This window comes from Triticum aestivum, chromosome 1D (genome assembly GCF_018294505.1).
Source record: "Triticum aestivum cultivar Chinese Spring chromosome 1D, IWGSC CS RefSeq v2.1, whole genome shotgun sequence".
NCBI lineage: Eukaryota > Viridiplantae > Streptophyta > Magnoliopsida > Poales > Poaceae > Triticum > Triticum aestivum.
This window is the reverse complement of record NC_057796.1, coordinates 257,027,025-257,041,143: the sequence shown is the minus strand read 5'-3', so window position 1 is coordinate 257,041,143 and position 14,119 is coordinate 257,027,025. Positions and strand designations below refer to the sequence as shown.

General features: G+C 37.0%; 1 protein-coding gene, 2 non-coding genes and 2 pseudogenes across 3 annotated transcripts; 3 read left to right on the top strand and 2 right to left on the bottom strand.

Moving 5' to 3' along the window:
• Nucleotides 1–2,819: 2,819 nt before the first annotated feature.
• Nucleotides 2,820–2,906, bottom strand: TRNAS-GGA (transfer RNA serine (anticodon GGA)). Its single transcript has one exon. It is a non-coding gene; the product is annotated as a tRNA-Ser (tRNA).
• A 520-nt stretch (nucleotides 2,907–3,426) lies between these two features.
• On the top strand, nucleotides 3,427–5,712 carry LOC123181329 (photosystem I assembly protein Ycf3-like; annotated as a pseudogene).
• A 2,546-nt stretch (nucleotides 5,713–8,258) lies between these two features.
• LOC123181328 (photosystem I P700 chlorophyll a apoprotein A2-like) lies at nucleotides 8,259–11,365 on the top strand (annotated as a pseudogene).
• Nucleotides 11,366–11,507: 142 nt separating this feature from the next.
• Nucleotides 11,508–11,579, top strand: TRNAR-UCU (transfer RNA arginine (anticodon UCU)). The gene has a single exon. It is a non-coding gene; the product is annotated as a tRNA-Arg (tRNA).
• A 32-nt stretch (nucleotides 11,580–11,611) lies between these two features.
• Nucleotides 11,612–13,397, bottom strand: LOC123181327 (ATP synthase subunit alpha, chloroplastic-like). Its single transcript, XM_044593584.1, has one exon. The coding sequence runs from the start codon at nucleotides 13,227–13,229 to the stop codon at nucleotides 11,715–11,717; it is 1,515 nt and encodes a 504-aa protein (XP_044449519.1). The 5' UTR covers nucleotides 13,230–13,397; the 3' UTR covers nucleotides 11,612–11,714.
• Between the last annotated feature and the right edge of the window lie 722 nt (nucleotides 13,398–14,119).

The following is a 14,119-nucleotide window of genomic DNA, read 5'->3' as shown; positions in this document are numbered from 1 at the left end:
GGGGGGTAGTCCTATGCATTGTGCATGGTTTACTTAAATAAAACTTAAAAATAGAGTGAATAACCAAGATTTCTTGCCGATACTCTAATAAAAAAGAAATCTATTCAATGAATAGGATAAGATCCATTGAGTTCTCTTCGCATTCCTTTGTGAAAGAGTAGAATGAGAAAGCTAATGAATCTTAAACCCATTGCATTGATAAAAAGAAAAAAAGAGGATAAATAATAATAATATAGTATAGTTAGGGAATAAAAGAGGATTTGGGGATAGAGGGACTTGAACCCTCGCAACTTATAAAGTCGACGGATTTTCCTTTTACTAGAAATTTCATTCTTGTCAGTATTGACATGTAGAATGGGACTCTCTCTTTGTCCTCGTCCGATTAATCCACTTTTTTAAAGATCTCGAAAACTTTGAATTTGAATTGAAGAATTTGATTATTCAATATCCAATTGGAGTGGATTCACAATAATGAAAAAGAAATTATGATATGAGTTTTTATTTCATAATCATTATCATTTCTAATTTCATTTTTAAAAAAGATAAAGAACCTATATTATAATTATAATATAATATGAGTTCTGTGATTAATCGTTTGCTATGTCAGTATCTATACGTGTTTATTAAATGTATAAGGTATAAAACCCCTCTTTCTCTAATTTAGAATTAGAAGGAATTCCACTAACAACACAACGTAATTAACTCGATTCGTTAGAACAGCTTCCATTGAGTCTCTGCACCTATCCTTTTCCTTTGTATTCTAGTTCCAGAACCCCTTGTTTTCTCAAAACACGGATTTGGCTCAGGATTGCCCTTTTTTAATTCCAGGGTTTCTCTGAATTTGGAAGTTACCACTTAGCAGGTTTCCATACCAAGGCTCAATACAATCAAGTCCGTAGCGTCTACCGATTTCGCCATATCCCCATTTCCCTCTTCTTTGAGACCAGGATTCCTTGTGTAATTTCATCCATCTCTTAGTTTTTTTTGAATCATTGAGTTCATCACTCAACGTAGTGTAGCAGTTCAGTTCGACTCTATTTGAGAGACCTCGCTTGCTTATTGCAATTCAGAATTGAATTGATTCTATCCTTGATGTATTTGCAATTCAATCCGAATCAATATATCCAAAAGTTTTTATCTCCCCCACCTCCCGTCTTACTTTTTTATAGTATTCAAAATTATACTATAACACTTGATAGTTATTCTTTTTTTCTAATCAGAATTAGCAATTTTATTTACTCTAACTCTATGTTCCCCTTAGTGAAATATTAATCCTCAAATTATTAACAAATAATAAAGTCTATAATGATCAAATGAAAATACCAATAAATTCTATAATTTTATTTTTTAATATCCTATAGTTAAGCATATCAAGCTAACTTTATCTTTAAGAAGTTTTAGTATTTTTTTATTTTTATAAGTATAACTTCAAATTTAGAACTAGTTAATAGCTAAGATTAATAACTAATATCTGAGATTTTACGGATTTCCTATACTATACCTATTTCTATTTGTTACACTATTTCCGTTATGTAAGCCCACTTAGCTCAGAGGTTAGAGCATCACATTTGTAATGCGAGGGTCATCGGTTCAAATCCGATAGTCGCCTTTTTTTTCTCTATCGATGTTCTATGAACAATAATCTCTTTTTTTCTGAATTAAATGGAGAATCCAGGATCTTTTATGTTTTTTACCTTACAATTTTGCTAGATACAAAACAATAAAATAAATAATATATATACAAAAAATAAAGATTTTGATGAAATTCCATTTTTGGGTACTTTAGTTGATTTTACTCTGTTTATCCTGTAGTTTAATTCAGTTTTACTTTCGATGTATTCTATAATGTAAATACAATGAAATTAATTGTGTAAAATGAAATTTCAATAAAATAAAAAAGTAGTCTTCATGTCCCGTTATCGAGGACCTCGTTTAAAAAAAATACGCCGTTTGGGAGCTTTACCAGGACTCACTAGAAAAACACCTAAATCCGGAAGTAATCTTAAAAAAAATTCAATTCTGGGAAAAAGGAGCAATATCATATTCGTCTTCAAGAAAAACAGAAATTGTGTTTTCATTATGGTCTGACAGAACGACAATTACGTAGTTATGTACATATCGCTGGAAAAGCAAAAAGGTCAACAGGCCAGGTTTTACTACAATTACTTGAAATGCGTTTGGATAATATCCTTTTTCGATTGGGTATGGCTTCAACCATTCCTGGGGCCCGCCAATTAGTCAACCATAGACATATTTTAGTTAATGGTCGTATAGTCAATATACCAAGTTTTCATTGCAAACCCCGAGATATTATTACTACGAAAGATAACCAAAGATCAAAAGGTCTGGTTCAAAATTATATTGCTTCATCGGACCCGGGGAAATTGCCAAAGCATTTGGCGATTGACACATTGGAATATAAAGGACTAGTAAATAAAATCCTAGATAGGAAGTGGGTCGGTCTCAAAATAAATGAGTTGTTAGTTGTAGAATATTACTCTCGTCAGACTTGAACTTAACGAAAAAAGGAAAGGTTCATAGAATTTTCTTCCCCTTCCCCTTTCCCCGAACTAAATCGCCCTAAGACCATTACCATTAATTTGTATTTTCCCATCAACTAGCTAAAATTGATTAACCCTAGGATTAGGATCCTTTTTTATTTTTTCCTCTATGTGTATTTTACATACCACAGTAATTTGCTATAGAGAATTTCTAATTTCTATTAAATCAAAATAAGATAATATAAGATATTATTGCTGGAAAAAATTGTTATTTGATTTGATACATTGTGATCCTTAACGTTGATGAATTAAGAAAAACGGAAAGAGAGGGATTCGAACCCTCGGTAGACAAAAGTCTACATAGCAGTTCCAATGCTACGCCTTGAACCGCTCGGCCATCTCTCCTACATAACTTATTATGGAAAATAAACTGAGTGAATAGCGAGTTTTCTTATTCCTGCAGTACAGGTACAACCGCAACCACTCGGGGGTTCCATAGTTTTATTGGAAAAATTCCTTTTGATCTAAGTGGAAGGATACATGATTTTTTACTAGAAATTGCGCTCGCGATAAAATAAAAGTTTTAATTTGGGTTTTCCCGCAACTAAAGAAAAAGAAAATGGAAGAATTCTTCTTATTGCATAATAAAATAAAGAAACCTTAGAATTCCGTTTGCATAAGATACGCTACACCATACTATCGAAATCAAAAATAGGGTATGAGACAATTAATAACTTTGAAAACACGAAATAGTTGATAACATAAGTTGTTGTTCAGAAATAGCAAAGTGGAATGAAATCCAGTCTTAGTCAAATATTTCATATCTCTTCGTGTCCAAGCAGAAGGAAAAAGATACAATTTGAGCTGAGCGGAAAATCCATATCTCTATCTCTCTTATCCATTTAAAGCATATGGATTTAGAGTAGAGCATATGGATCAATCTATTTATAATTATAAGAATCGAATGTGTTTGTTTTTATGTTATTTTGTGAAGGAATGAAAACAATTCTATATAGAATGGGTTGGGAATTATGCCTAGATCCCGTGTAAATGGAAATTTCATTGATAAGACCTCCTCAATTGTAGCCAATATTTTATTGCGAATAATTCCGACAACCTCACGAGAAAAAAAGGCATTTACTTATTATAGAGATGGTGCGATTTGACTCTTTTTTTGCTTTTTTAGCCCTACCTATACCTCAGTCTTACGAAAAAGAGAGGGGGTTGGCATAGAGAGAACCAAATTTGTAAAGCAAACAAACCCACGCTTCGGGAAGGTGAGGCGAACTAACAATTCCTTCCGTCGTGTATCCTCGATTGATGCGGCTTCAGATACTTCAATTCTAGATTTGAGTATTGAGCGAAAGGTTACACCTACAGGATATGGTATGGTATGGATTACAGGCCAATCCTACTCTATTAGTATCCATAGGCAGCATAGGGGAGAAAAGCACTACACCTAGAAATAGGAATCAACAAGAGAAAAACTTTGTTAGAAATTACCCCTTTCCTGATCGGTATCAGGGCTAGGAAGAATGGTTGGGATAACAAACAACCATCAGGTTTGTACTTTGGATACCCCTATAACCATCAAAGATTGTTGAAGTAGCTAATTCCTCTAAATAGGAGGCGTTGAGAACAAAGAAATTATTGGAGCTACCGTTTTCCTTTAGCATTAATAGAATTCATTGGTGTTAAGAAAAACCTCTTGTGGGAAGGTTGGCTAGAGATTTCTTGGAAAAATACCAGCCCCTTTCGGTTCATAATGAGACGGGACTAATTCTATTTTGATTCTATAGATTATTTCGCTTAGTACTATTATGTACAGAAGGGAGGAGCCGTATGAGATGAAAACCTCATGTACGGTTTTGGAACGGAGATTTTTTTAATAGAATGAACGACCGTAACGGATGTTGGCTCAATCCGAAGGAAATTATGCGGAAGCTTTGCAAAATTATTAGGAAGCTACGCGACTAGAAATCGATCCCTATGATCGAAGTTATATACTCTATAAGATAGGCCTTATACACACAAGCAATGGAGAGCATACAAAGGCTTTGGAATATTATTTCCGGGCACTAGAACGAAACCCCTTCTTACCGCAAGCTTTTAATAATATGGCCGTGATCTGTCATTACGTGCGACTATCTCCACTATAGAAAGAAAAAAAGAGAGGATCAAATTTTCTAGTAAATACTAGAAAAAAGGGCTTTCTACATAGGGATCATAAAAACAACGATTTTTCCCTATCAGCTGTAGGAAGGAAGGACACTTCACGAGAATCAAAAAACAAAGAAAGTATGGCCTATACTACTACTCTATGGATAAAGTTTCTCAATTGATAGAGAAAGCACCGTAAAGATCAATTAGTGAGCGACTGGGTCGATACAACTAAAAAAAACTGCTTACTTATCCCATGATATGGGGCAAAATTTAGGAATCCGCTTATGTAATAGAGCCGATCCACTAAGGGATTAAGCAGCGGTGTAGTATCAGATCCCAAAGATAGTAAGTTCTTTTTTCTTTCTTATGGAAAAAAGTCTTTTTCAAGGATTCTATAGAGATTTCATATATGAAAACGGGATAGTTACCTTTCAGAAAATTTGAACGAAGGCTCTATATCTATCTATGCTTCATTCTTCTGAAGGTGGGAAAAAAGATCAAACTGATTATTGATAAAAATTAGGGTTTGAAACTTAGGTAATTAATTTCTTCTGCTTAACCCAAGAACAAATTGGATCGATTTTTGATAAATCGAATTCAGTTAAGATAGGGGAAATTCAGATAGCAATTTCTGAGCCGTATGAGGTAGGAAACTCTCAAGTACGGTTCTATGGGAAGGAACTTCCTATTCCGACCGAGGAGAATAGGCCATTCTACAGGGTGATTCGGAAATTGCGGAAGCTTGGTTTGATCAAGCTGCTGAATATTGGAAACAAGCTATAGCGCTTACTCCGGGAAATTATATTGAAGCACAGAACTGGTTGAAGATTACGAAGCTCTTTGAATTTGAATAAGACCATGCTCCTTCTTTTTCATAAAATGGGTGGTTTGGTTGTTGATCCATTAATCAAATAAATTAGGTCGTAAGATCGAATCAAGAATTTCATTATATCCATTTCTTATACCTTCTATTTTATATGATATTTCATAAGAATAAACCATAGGGATAGGGTCTAGAATAGAAGTAATAAACTAAATAAAAAGAGGGGGGCAATCTAAATATTGCTAATATATTAGGACCATCTTATTAATAATTCTAATGAGTTATCTTGGAATTTAGAATCAAATAAAAAACCCTATATTATGCTCAAGGAAAGTAGATATAGATAGGAGCTTATGCCCTCAAAAAAAATACACTAGTTTCTTAAATTAAAAATAAAAAAGATTTTTTTCTTACGTCGAGAAATATTTGTTTTTCAAGATAAACAATGTCCGTTAGGCACCTAATCTTTATGTCATAATAGACCCAAACACTTGCCTCGGATTGACTTCAATATATAATTGCTCCAGTGAATAACTAAAAAAAATAGAAGGATGGTAGATAGTAAAGAAAAGAACTAATCACAATATCTATCTTTCAAAATCTATCTTTCAAAATCTATATCTTTCAAAGATTCACTAAAAAGACAGTTGGCGGGTCTCTTTGTATGTCTTGTCCGGAAAGAGGAGGACTTAATAATTATTCGTTCGCCGGAACCAGAAGTAAAAATTGTTGTGGATAGGGATCCTATAAAAACATCTTTTGAGGAATGGGCCAGACCCGGCCATTTCTCAAGAACACTAGCTAAGGGCCCTGATACTACCACTTGGATCTGGAATCTACATGCTGATGCTCACGATTTCGATAGTCATACTGGTGATTTGGAGGAGATTTCTCGAAAAGTCTTTAGTGCTCATTTCGGGCAACTTTCCATTATCTTTCTTTGGTTGAGTGGCATGTACTTTCATGGCGCCCGTTTTTCCAATTATGAAGCATGGCTAAGTGATCCTACTCACATTGGACCCAGTGCTCAGGTAGTTTGGCCTATAGTAGGGCAAGAAATATTGAATGGTGATGTAGGCGGGGGTTTCCGAGGAATCCAAATAACCTCTGGTTTTTTTAGCTTTGGCGAGCGTCTGGAATAACTAGTGAATTACAACTCTATTGTACTGCAATTGGTGCATTGATTTTTGCAGCGTTAATGCTTTTTGCTGGTTGGTTCCATTATCACAAAGTCGCACCCAAATTGGCCTGGTTCCAAGATGTAGAATCCATGTTGAATCACCACTTAGCGGAATTATTAGGACTTGGGTCTCTTTCTTGGGCGGGGCACCAAATTCATGTATCTTTACCAATTAACCAATTTCTTGACGCTGGGGTGGATCCTAAAGAGATACCACTTCCTCATGAATTTATCTTGAATCGGGACCTTTTGGCTCAACTTTATCCTAGTTTTGCCGAAGGAGCAACCCTTTTTTTCACTTTAAATTGGTCCAAATACGCAGAATTTCTGACTTTTCGCGGAGGACTAGATCCAGTAACCGGTGGTCTCTGGCTGACTGATATTGCGCACCATCATTTAGCTATTGCTATTCTTTTCCTAATCGCAGGTCATATGTATAGGACCAATTGGGGTATTGGCCATGGACTTAAAGATATTTTGGAGGCTCACAAGGGCCCATTTACAGGACAAGGCCATAAGGGTCTTTATGAAATCTTAACAACGTCATGGCATGCTCAATTATCTCTTAACCTAGCTATGCTAGGCTCTACAACCATTGTTGTAGCTCATCATATGTATTCTATGCCTCCCTATCCATACCTAGCTACTGACTATGGTACACAACTTTCCTTGTTCAAACACCACATGTGGATTGGCGGATTTCTAATAGTCGGTGCTGCTGCACATGCAGCAATTTTTATGGTAAGAGACTATGATCCAACTACTCGATACAATGATCTATTAGATCGCGTCCTTAGACACCGCGATGCAATCATATCCCACCTTAACTGGGTATGTATATTTCTAGGTTTTCACAGTTTTGGCTTGTACATTCATAATGATACCATGAGTGCTTTAGGCCGTCCACAAGATATGTTTTCGGATACTGCCATACAATTACAACCTATCTTTGCTCAATGGGTACAAAATATCCATGCTACTGCGCCTGGCGTAACAGCTCCTGGTGCAACAACAAGTACTAGCTTAACGTGGGGAGGCGGCGAGTTAGTAGCAGTAGGTGGCAAAGTGGCTTTGTTACCTATTCCATTAGGAACCGCAGATTTTTTTAGTCCATCACATTCATGCATTTACCATACATGTGACTGTATTAATACTTTTGAAAGGTGTTTTATTTGCTCGGAGTTCCCGTTTGATACCCGATAAAGCAAATCAAGGTTTTCGCTTTCCTTGCGATGGGCCTGGCCGAGGGGGAACATGTCAAGTATTCGCCTGGGATCATGTTTTCTTAGGTTTATTCTGGATGTACAATGCAATTTCGGTAGTCATTTTCCATTTCAATTGGAAAATGCAGTCGGGTGTTTGGGGTACTATAAGTGATCAAGGGGTGGTAACTCATATTACAGGGGGAAACTTTGCACAGAGTTCCTTTACGATTAATGGGTGGCTTCGAGATTTCTTGTGGGCACAGGCATCGCAAGTCATTCAGTCTTATGGTTCTTCATTATCTGCATATGGTCTTTTTTTCTTAGGTGCTCATTTTGTCTGGGCCTTCAGTTTAATGTTTTTATTCAGCGTCCGTGGTTATTGGCAAGAACTCATTGAATCTATCATTTGGGCTCATAACAAATTAAAAGTTGCTCCTGCTACTCAGCCTAGAGCCTTGAGCATTATACAAGGACGCGCTGTAGGAGTAACCCATTACCTTCTGGGTGGAATTGCCACGACATGGGCATTCTTCTTAGCGAGAATTATTGCAGTAGGATAGTGGCTAGGAGGATTTGAAAGGCATTATGGAATTAAGATTTCCCAGGTTTAGCCAAGGCTTAGCTCAGGACCCCACTACTCGTCGTATTTGGTTTGGTATTGCTACCGCACATGATTTTGAAAGTCATGATGATATTACTGAAGAACGTCTTTATCAGAACATTTTCACTTCTCACTTTGGGCAATTAGCAATAATCTTTCTATGGACGTCCGGAAATCTGTTTCATGTAGCTTGGCAAGGAAATTTTGAATCATGGATACAGGATCCTTTACATGTAAGACCTATTGCTCATGCGATTTGGGATCCTCATTTTGGTCAACCCGCTGTGGAAGCCTTTACTCGAGGAGGTGCTGCTGGTCCAGTGAATATTGCTTATTCTGGAGTTTATCAGTGGTGGTATACAATAGGATTACGCACCAATGAGGATCTTTATACTGGAGCTCTTTTTCTATTATTTCTTTCTATGCTGTCCTTAATAGCGGGTTGGTTACATCTACAACCCAAATGGAAACCAAGCCTTTCGTGGTTCAAAAACGCGGAATCTCGTCTCAATCATCATTTGTCAGGACTTTTCGGGGTAAGTTCTTTGGCTTGGACAGGACATTTAGTTCATGTTGCTATTCCCGCATCCAGGGGGGAGTACATTCGATGGAATAATTTCTTAGATGTATTACCCTATCCCCAGGGGTTGGGACCCCTTTTGACAGGTCAATGGAATCTTTATGGCCAAAACCCTGATTCGAGTAATCATTTATTTGGTACCGCTCAAGGAGCGGGAACTGCCATTCTAACTCTTCTTGGGGGATTCCATCCACAAACGCAAAGTTTGTGGCTGACCGATATGGCTCACCATCATTTAGCTATTGCATTTATTTTTCTCATTGCCGGTCACATGTATCGAACTAACTTCGGAATTGGGCACAGTATTAAAGATCTTTTAGAAGCGCATACTCCTCCGGGGGGTCGATTAGGGCGTGGGCATAAGGGCCTTTATGACACAATCAACAATTCGATTCATTTTCAGTTAGGTCTTGCTCTAGCTTCTTTAGGGGTTATTACTTCCTTAGTAGCTCAACATATCTACTCTTTACCTCCTTATGCATTCATAGCACAAGACTTTACTACTCAAGCTGCTTTATATACTCATCACCAATATATTGCAGGGTTCATCATGACAGGGGCTTTTGCTCATGGAGCTATTTTTTCATTAGGGATTACAATCCGGAACAGAATGAGGATAATGTATTGGCAAGAATGTTAGACCATAAAGATGCTATCATATCTCATTTAAGTTGGGCTAGCCTCTTTCTAGGATTCCATACCTTGGGCCTTTATGTTCATAACGACGTCATGCTTGCTTTTGGTACTCCAGAAAAGCAAATCTTGATCGAACCTATATTTGCCCAATGGATACAATCTGCTCATGGCAAGACGACATATGGGTTCGATATACTCTTATCTTCAACGAATGGCCCCGCTTTCAATGCGGGTCGAAGCCTATGGTTTCCCGGATGGTTGAATGCTGTTAATGAGAATAGTAATTCGCTTTTCTTAACAATAGGACCTGGGGATTTCTTGGTTCATCATGCTATTGCTCTAGGTTTGCATACAACTACATTGATTTTAGTAAAGGGCGCTTTAGATGCACGCGGTTCCAAATTAATGCCAGATAAAAAGGATTTTGGATATAGTTTTCCTTGTGACGGCCCAGGGCGCGGCGGTACTTGTGATATTTCTGCTTGGGACACATTTTATTTGGCAATTTTCTGGATGTTAAATACCATTGGGTGGGTTACTTTTTATTGGCATTGGAAACATATCGCATTATGGCAGGGCAACGTTTCACAATTTAATGAATCCTCCACTTATTTGATGGGATGGTTAAGAGATTACCTATGGTTAAACTCTTCAGAACTTATCAATGGATATAATCCTTTTGGGATGAATAGTTTATCGGCATGGGCGTGGATGTTCTTATTTGGACATCTTGTTTGGGCTACTGGATTTATGTTCTTAATTTCCTGGCGGGGGTATTGGCAGGAATTAATTGAGACTTTAGCATGGGCTCATGAACGCACACCTTTAGCTAATTTAATTCGCTGGAGAGATAAGCCCGTGGCTCTTTCCAGTGTGCAAGCAAGATTGGTTGGATTAGCTCACTTTTCCGTGGGTTATATATTCACTTATGCAGCTTTCTTGATTGCCTCAACATCAGGCAAGTTTGGTTAATTTAGTTTGTTTTTTTGTACTGTATCAGCACCTAGTTCGTTACTCTTGATAGAGAGGGAGGATCTGCCTTTTTAGATTTCTTTTTATATTTATTTTTCCATCTAGGATTAGAACCGTATACTTGGTAATAATAGCAACGACACATTATGGCAAAAAAAAAGTTTGATTCAGAGGGAGAAGAAGCGGCAGAAATTAGAACAGAAATATCATTTGATTCATTAATCTTTAAAAAAAATATAAGAAGCAAAGTTTCTCCCTTGAGTTTGAGTGAAAAAACGAAAATGTGAGAAAAATTGCAATCCCTACCGCGTAATAGTGCACCTACACGCCTTCATCGACGTTGTTTTTTGACCGGAAGACCTAGAGCTAACTATCGACATTTTGGGCTATCCGGACACGTACTTCGAGAAATTGTTTATGAGTGTTTGTTACCGGGTGCAACAAGATCCAGTTGGTAAGGATAAAATACCCTTTCGTATTTGTATGGATTTCTGGAATTGATAATCATAGAGGAGCCCTCTTTACCATTCTGTATAAATGGACTATTCTATTTGTATAGATATTGGTAGAGGGGCGTATCCAACCCTCTTTTATCCACTAGTTACCCCTCTTTAGTTTAAGAGTATAGAGCAGTTTGGTAGCTCATAAGGCTCATAACCTTGGGGTTGCGGGTTCGATTCCCACTACCGGCTCCATACTCCTTCTTTATGATATATGCATGATATAATATATATATATATCATGCATTTGTATCTAGATTTTTTGATTTCCTAAAAGAGTTTTGGTCTAACAGTTTTTTCTCAGAAGAAGCAAAAAATAAAAGAAAGAATAAAATATGAAAGAAAAGCGTCCATTGTCTAATGGATAGGACAGAGGTCTTCTAAACCTTTGGTATAGGTTCAAATCCTATTGGACGCAATCTTATTTCTATCTATTCTTTAAATAACTATACTAAAATAAAAACAAAGAAAACTTTTTTGCATGATTCAAATGAAAAAGATTTCTCAACGATTCCTATTCTACTAACAAGAGTAGACATGCAAAATTTATTTGTTACTGAAGAGAAAACCGTTCCAGCTGTTCCTGAATAGCTTCCTTCAAAAGGATTTCCGCTTGCTTGGTGAATGTCTTGCTAGAAGATATAATTTCTTGGAATTGAGGTTTAGTATCTTTTAGATGTTTACGTAACTCATCCAGAAATTTATTTACCTGTTCAATTTCTAATGAATCAAGATATCCTCTTGTTCCGGTATAAATAGTAGCTATCTGCTCTTCCACTGGGAGAGGATTTGCCTGGGATTGTTTAAGCAATTCCCTTAATCGTTGACCCCTTGCCAATTGATTCTGACTTGTTTTATCGAGAGCAGAGGCGAATTGTGCAAAGGCTTGTAACTCTGCGAATTGCGCTAGTTCCAATTTTGATTTGCTAGCTACTTGTTTCATGGGTTTAATTTGAGCCGCGGATCCTACTCTGGAAACAGAAATACCCACATTAATAGCGGATCGAATTCCGGCATTGAATAGATCCGCAGATAAGAATATTTGTCCATCTGTAATGGAGATTACATTAGTAGGAATATAGGCGGAAACGTCTCCAGATTGAGTCTCAACTATTGGTAAAGTGGTCATACTTCCTTCGCCTAAAAGAGAATTTAATTTAGCGGCTCTTTCTAAAAGGCGTGAATGCAAATAAAAAACATCCCTTGGATAAGCCTCACGGCCGGGAGGTCTTCTTAATAGAAGGGACATTTGGCGATAAGCTTGTGCCTGTTTGGAGAGATCATCATAAATTATTAAAGTATGCCGTTCGCGGTACATAAAATACTCAGCCAGGGCTGCTCCCGTATAAGGAGCGAGGTATTGTAATGTAGCAGGTGAATCCGCCATTTCAGCTACTACAATAGTGTATTCCATAGCCCCCTCCTCATGGAAAGTAGTTACTACTTGAGCTACGGAGGATGCTCTTTGACCGATAGCTACATAAACACATATTACACCTTGCCCTTTTTGATTGAGAATTGTATCTGTGGCTACTGCTATTTTGCCAGTCTGTCTGTCCCCAATAATTAACTCTCGCTGACCGCGCCCTATAGGGATCATCGAATCGATAGCAATAAGCCCTGTTGGAAGAGGTTCGTATACGGAACACCTGGAAATTATACTTGGAGCAGGAGATTCAATTAAGCGAGATTGGGAAGCTATAATTTTGCCTTTCCCATCAATAGGTTTAGCCAGAGCATTTACAACACGACCCAAGTAAGCCTCACTCACGGGTATCTGAGCAATTCTTCCTGTTGCTTTTACAAAACTTCCCTCTTGTATCATCAACCCATCGCCCATTAATACAATCCCAACATTTTTGGATTCCAAATTCAGAGCAATACCCCTAGTACCTTCTGCAAATTTGATTAATTCACCTGACATTATTTCACCAAGACCTATAATACGAGCAATCCCATCCCCCACTTGAACTACGCGACCTATATTCTCAATCCCTACTTTCCTATTATATTGTTCAATATGTTCGCGGAGAATTTTATGAATTTCGTCGACTCGAAGGGTTGCCATTAGTGTTTCTTGACTCTTTTTTCGGAAGCAAGGGGAAAAATAATGCCTAAATTCTAAACGAAAGTAGAAGTTCAAGGCCTAATTAGTTTAATTATCTCTTTCATTCCAGGGACCCGAGAATGCCAATATTAGCACGAATCGTACGGAAATGTAACTCGGTATTCAAACAACTATTCAGAGTTCCTAGAGCTCCTTGTACGGCCTGTTGGAAAACCCGCTGTCGGACCTGATTCATTGCCCTTTGTTTTTCAAAATAAAGGGTTTCGTTTTTAGACTTTTCCAATTGTTCCAAACTAATAGAAGTAGCATTAATCAAATTTGCTTTTTCTCGTTCTATCTCAGAGTATCCATTCATTCGATACTCATCCGCTTCTAGTTCGACTTTCTGTAATCGAATCCGAGCTTTTTCGAGTTGCTCAATGGTCCCTCTACGCAATTCTTCTCAATTTCAAATAGTACTCAAGATCCTCTGTTTTCGATTATCTAATAAATCTTTTAATGAAAGTAGATTATTTTGTAAGTTTACAACTTTTATGATCTCTTCCCGAACCAAACATGAATCTTTCGATTCATTTGGCTCTCACGCTCCTTTTTTTTCTATAGCTATTTCCATATCTTTTTTTAAGTAATGAGCCTATCCTCTATCTTCTTTTTTATGTTTATATTTCAATATACCGAAACCTATATAAGACTAGATAAATATTAAGAGGACTCTTCCTCCTAGATAAAAATATATCATGGTCAGCAAAGTTGTTTATTTTTATTTGCCCTCTAGTTAATAATTTCAATTTCATTAAGAAAAACTAACTAAATAAATGGAAAATGAAAATTAATAGAATTCTTTTTTTCTTCAAATCCAAAAAATTTCTCTTTTTTATACATAGGTCGTC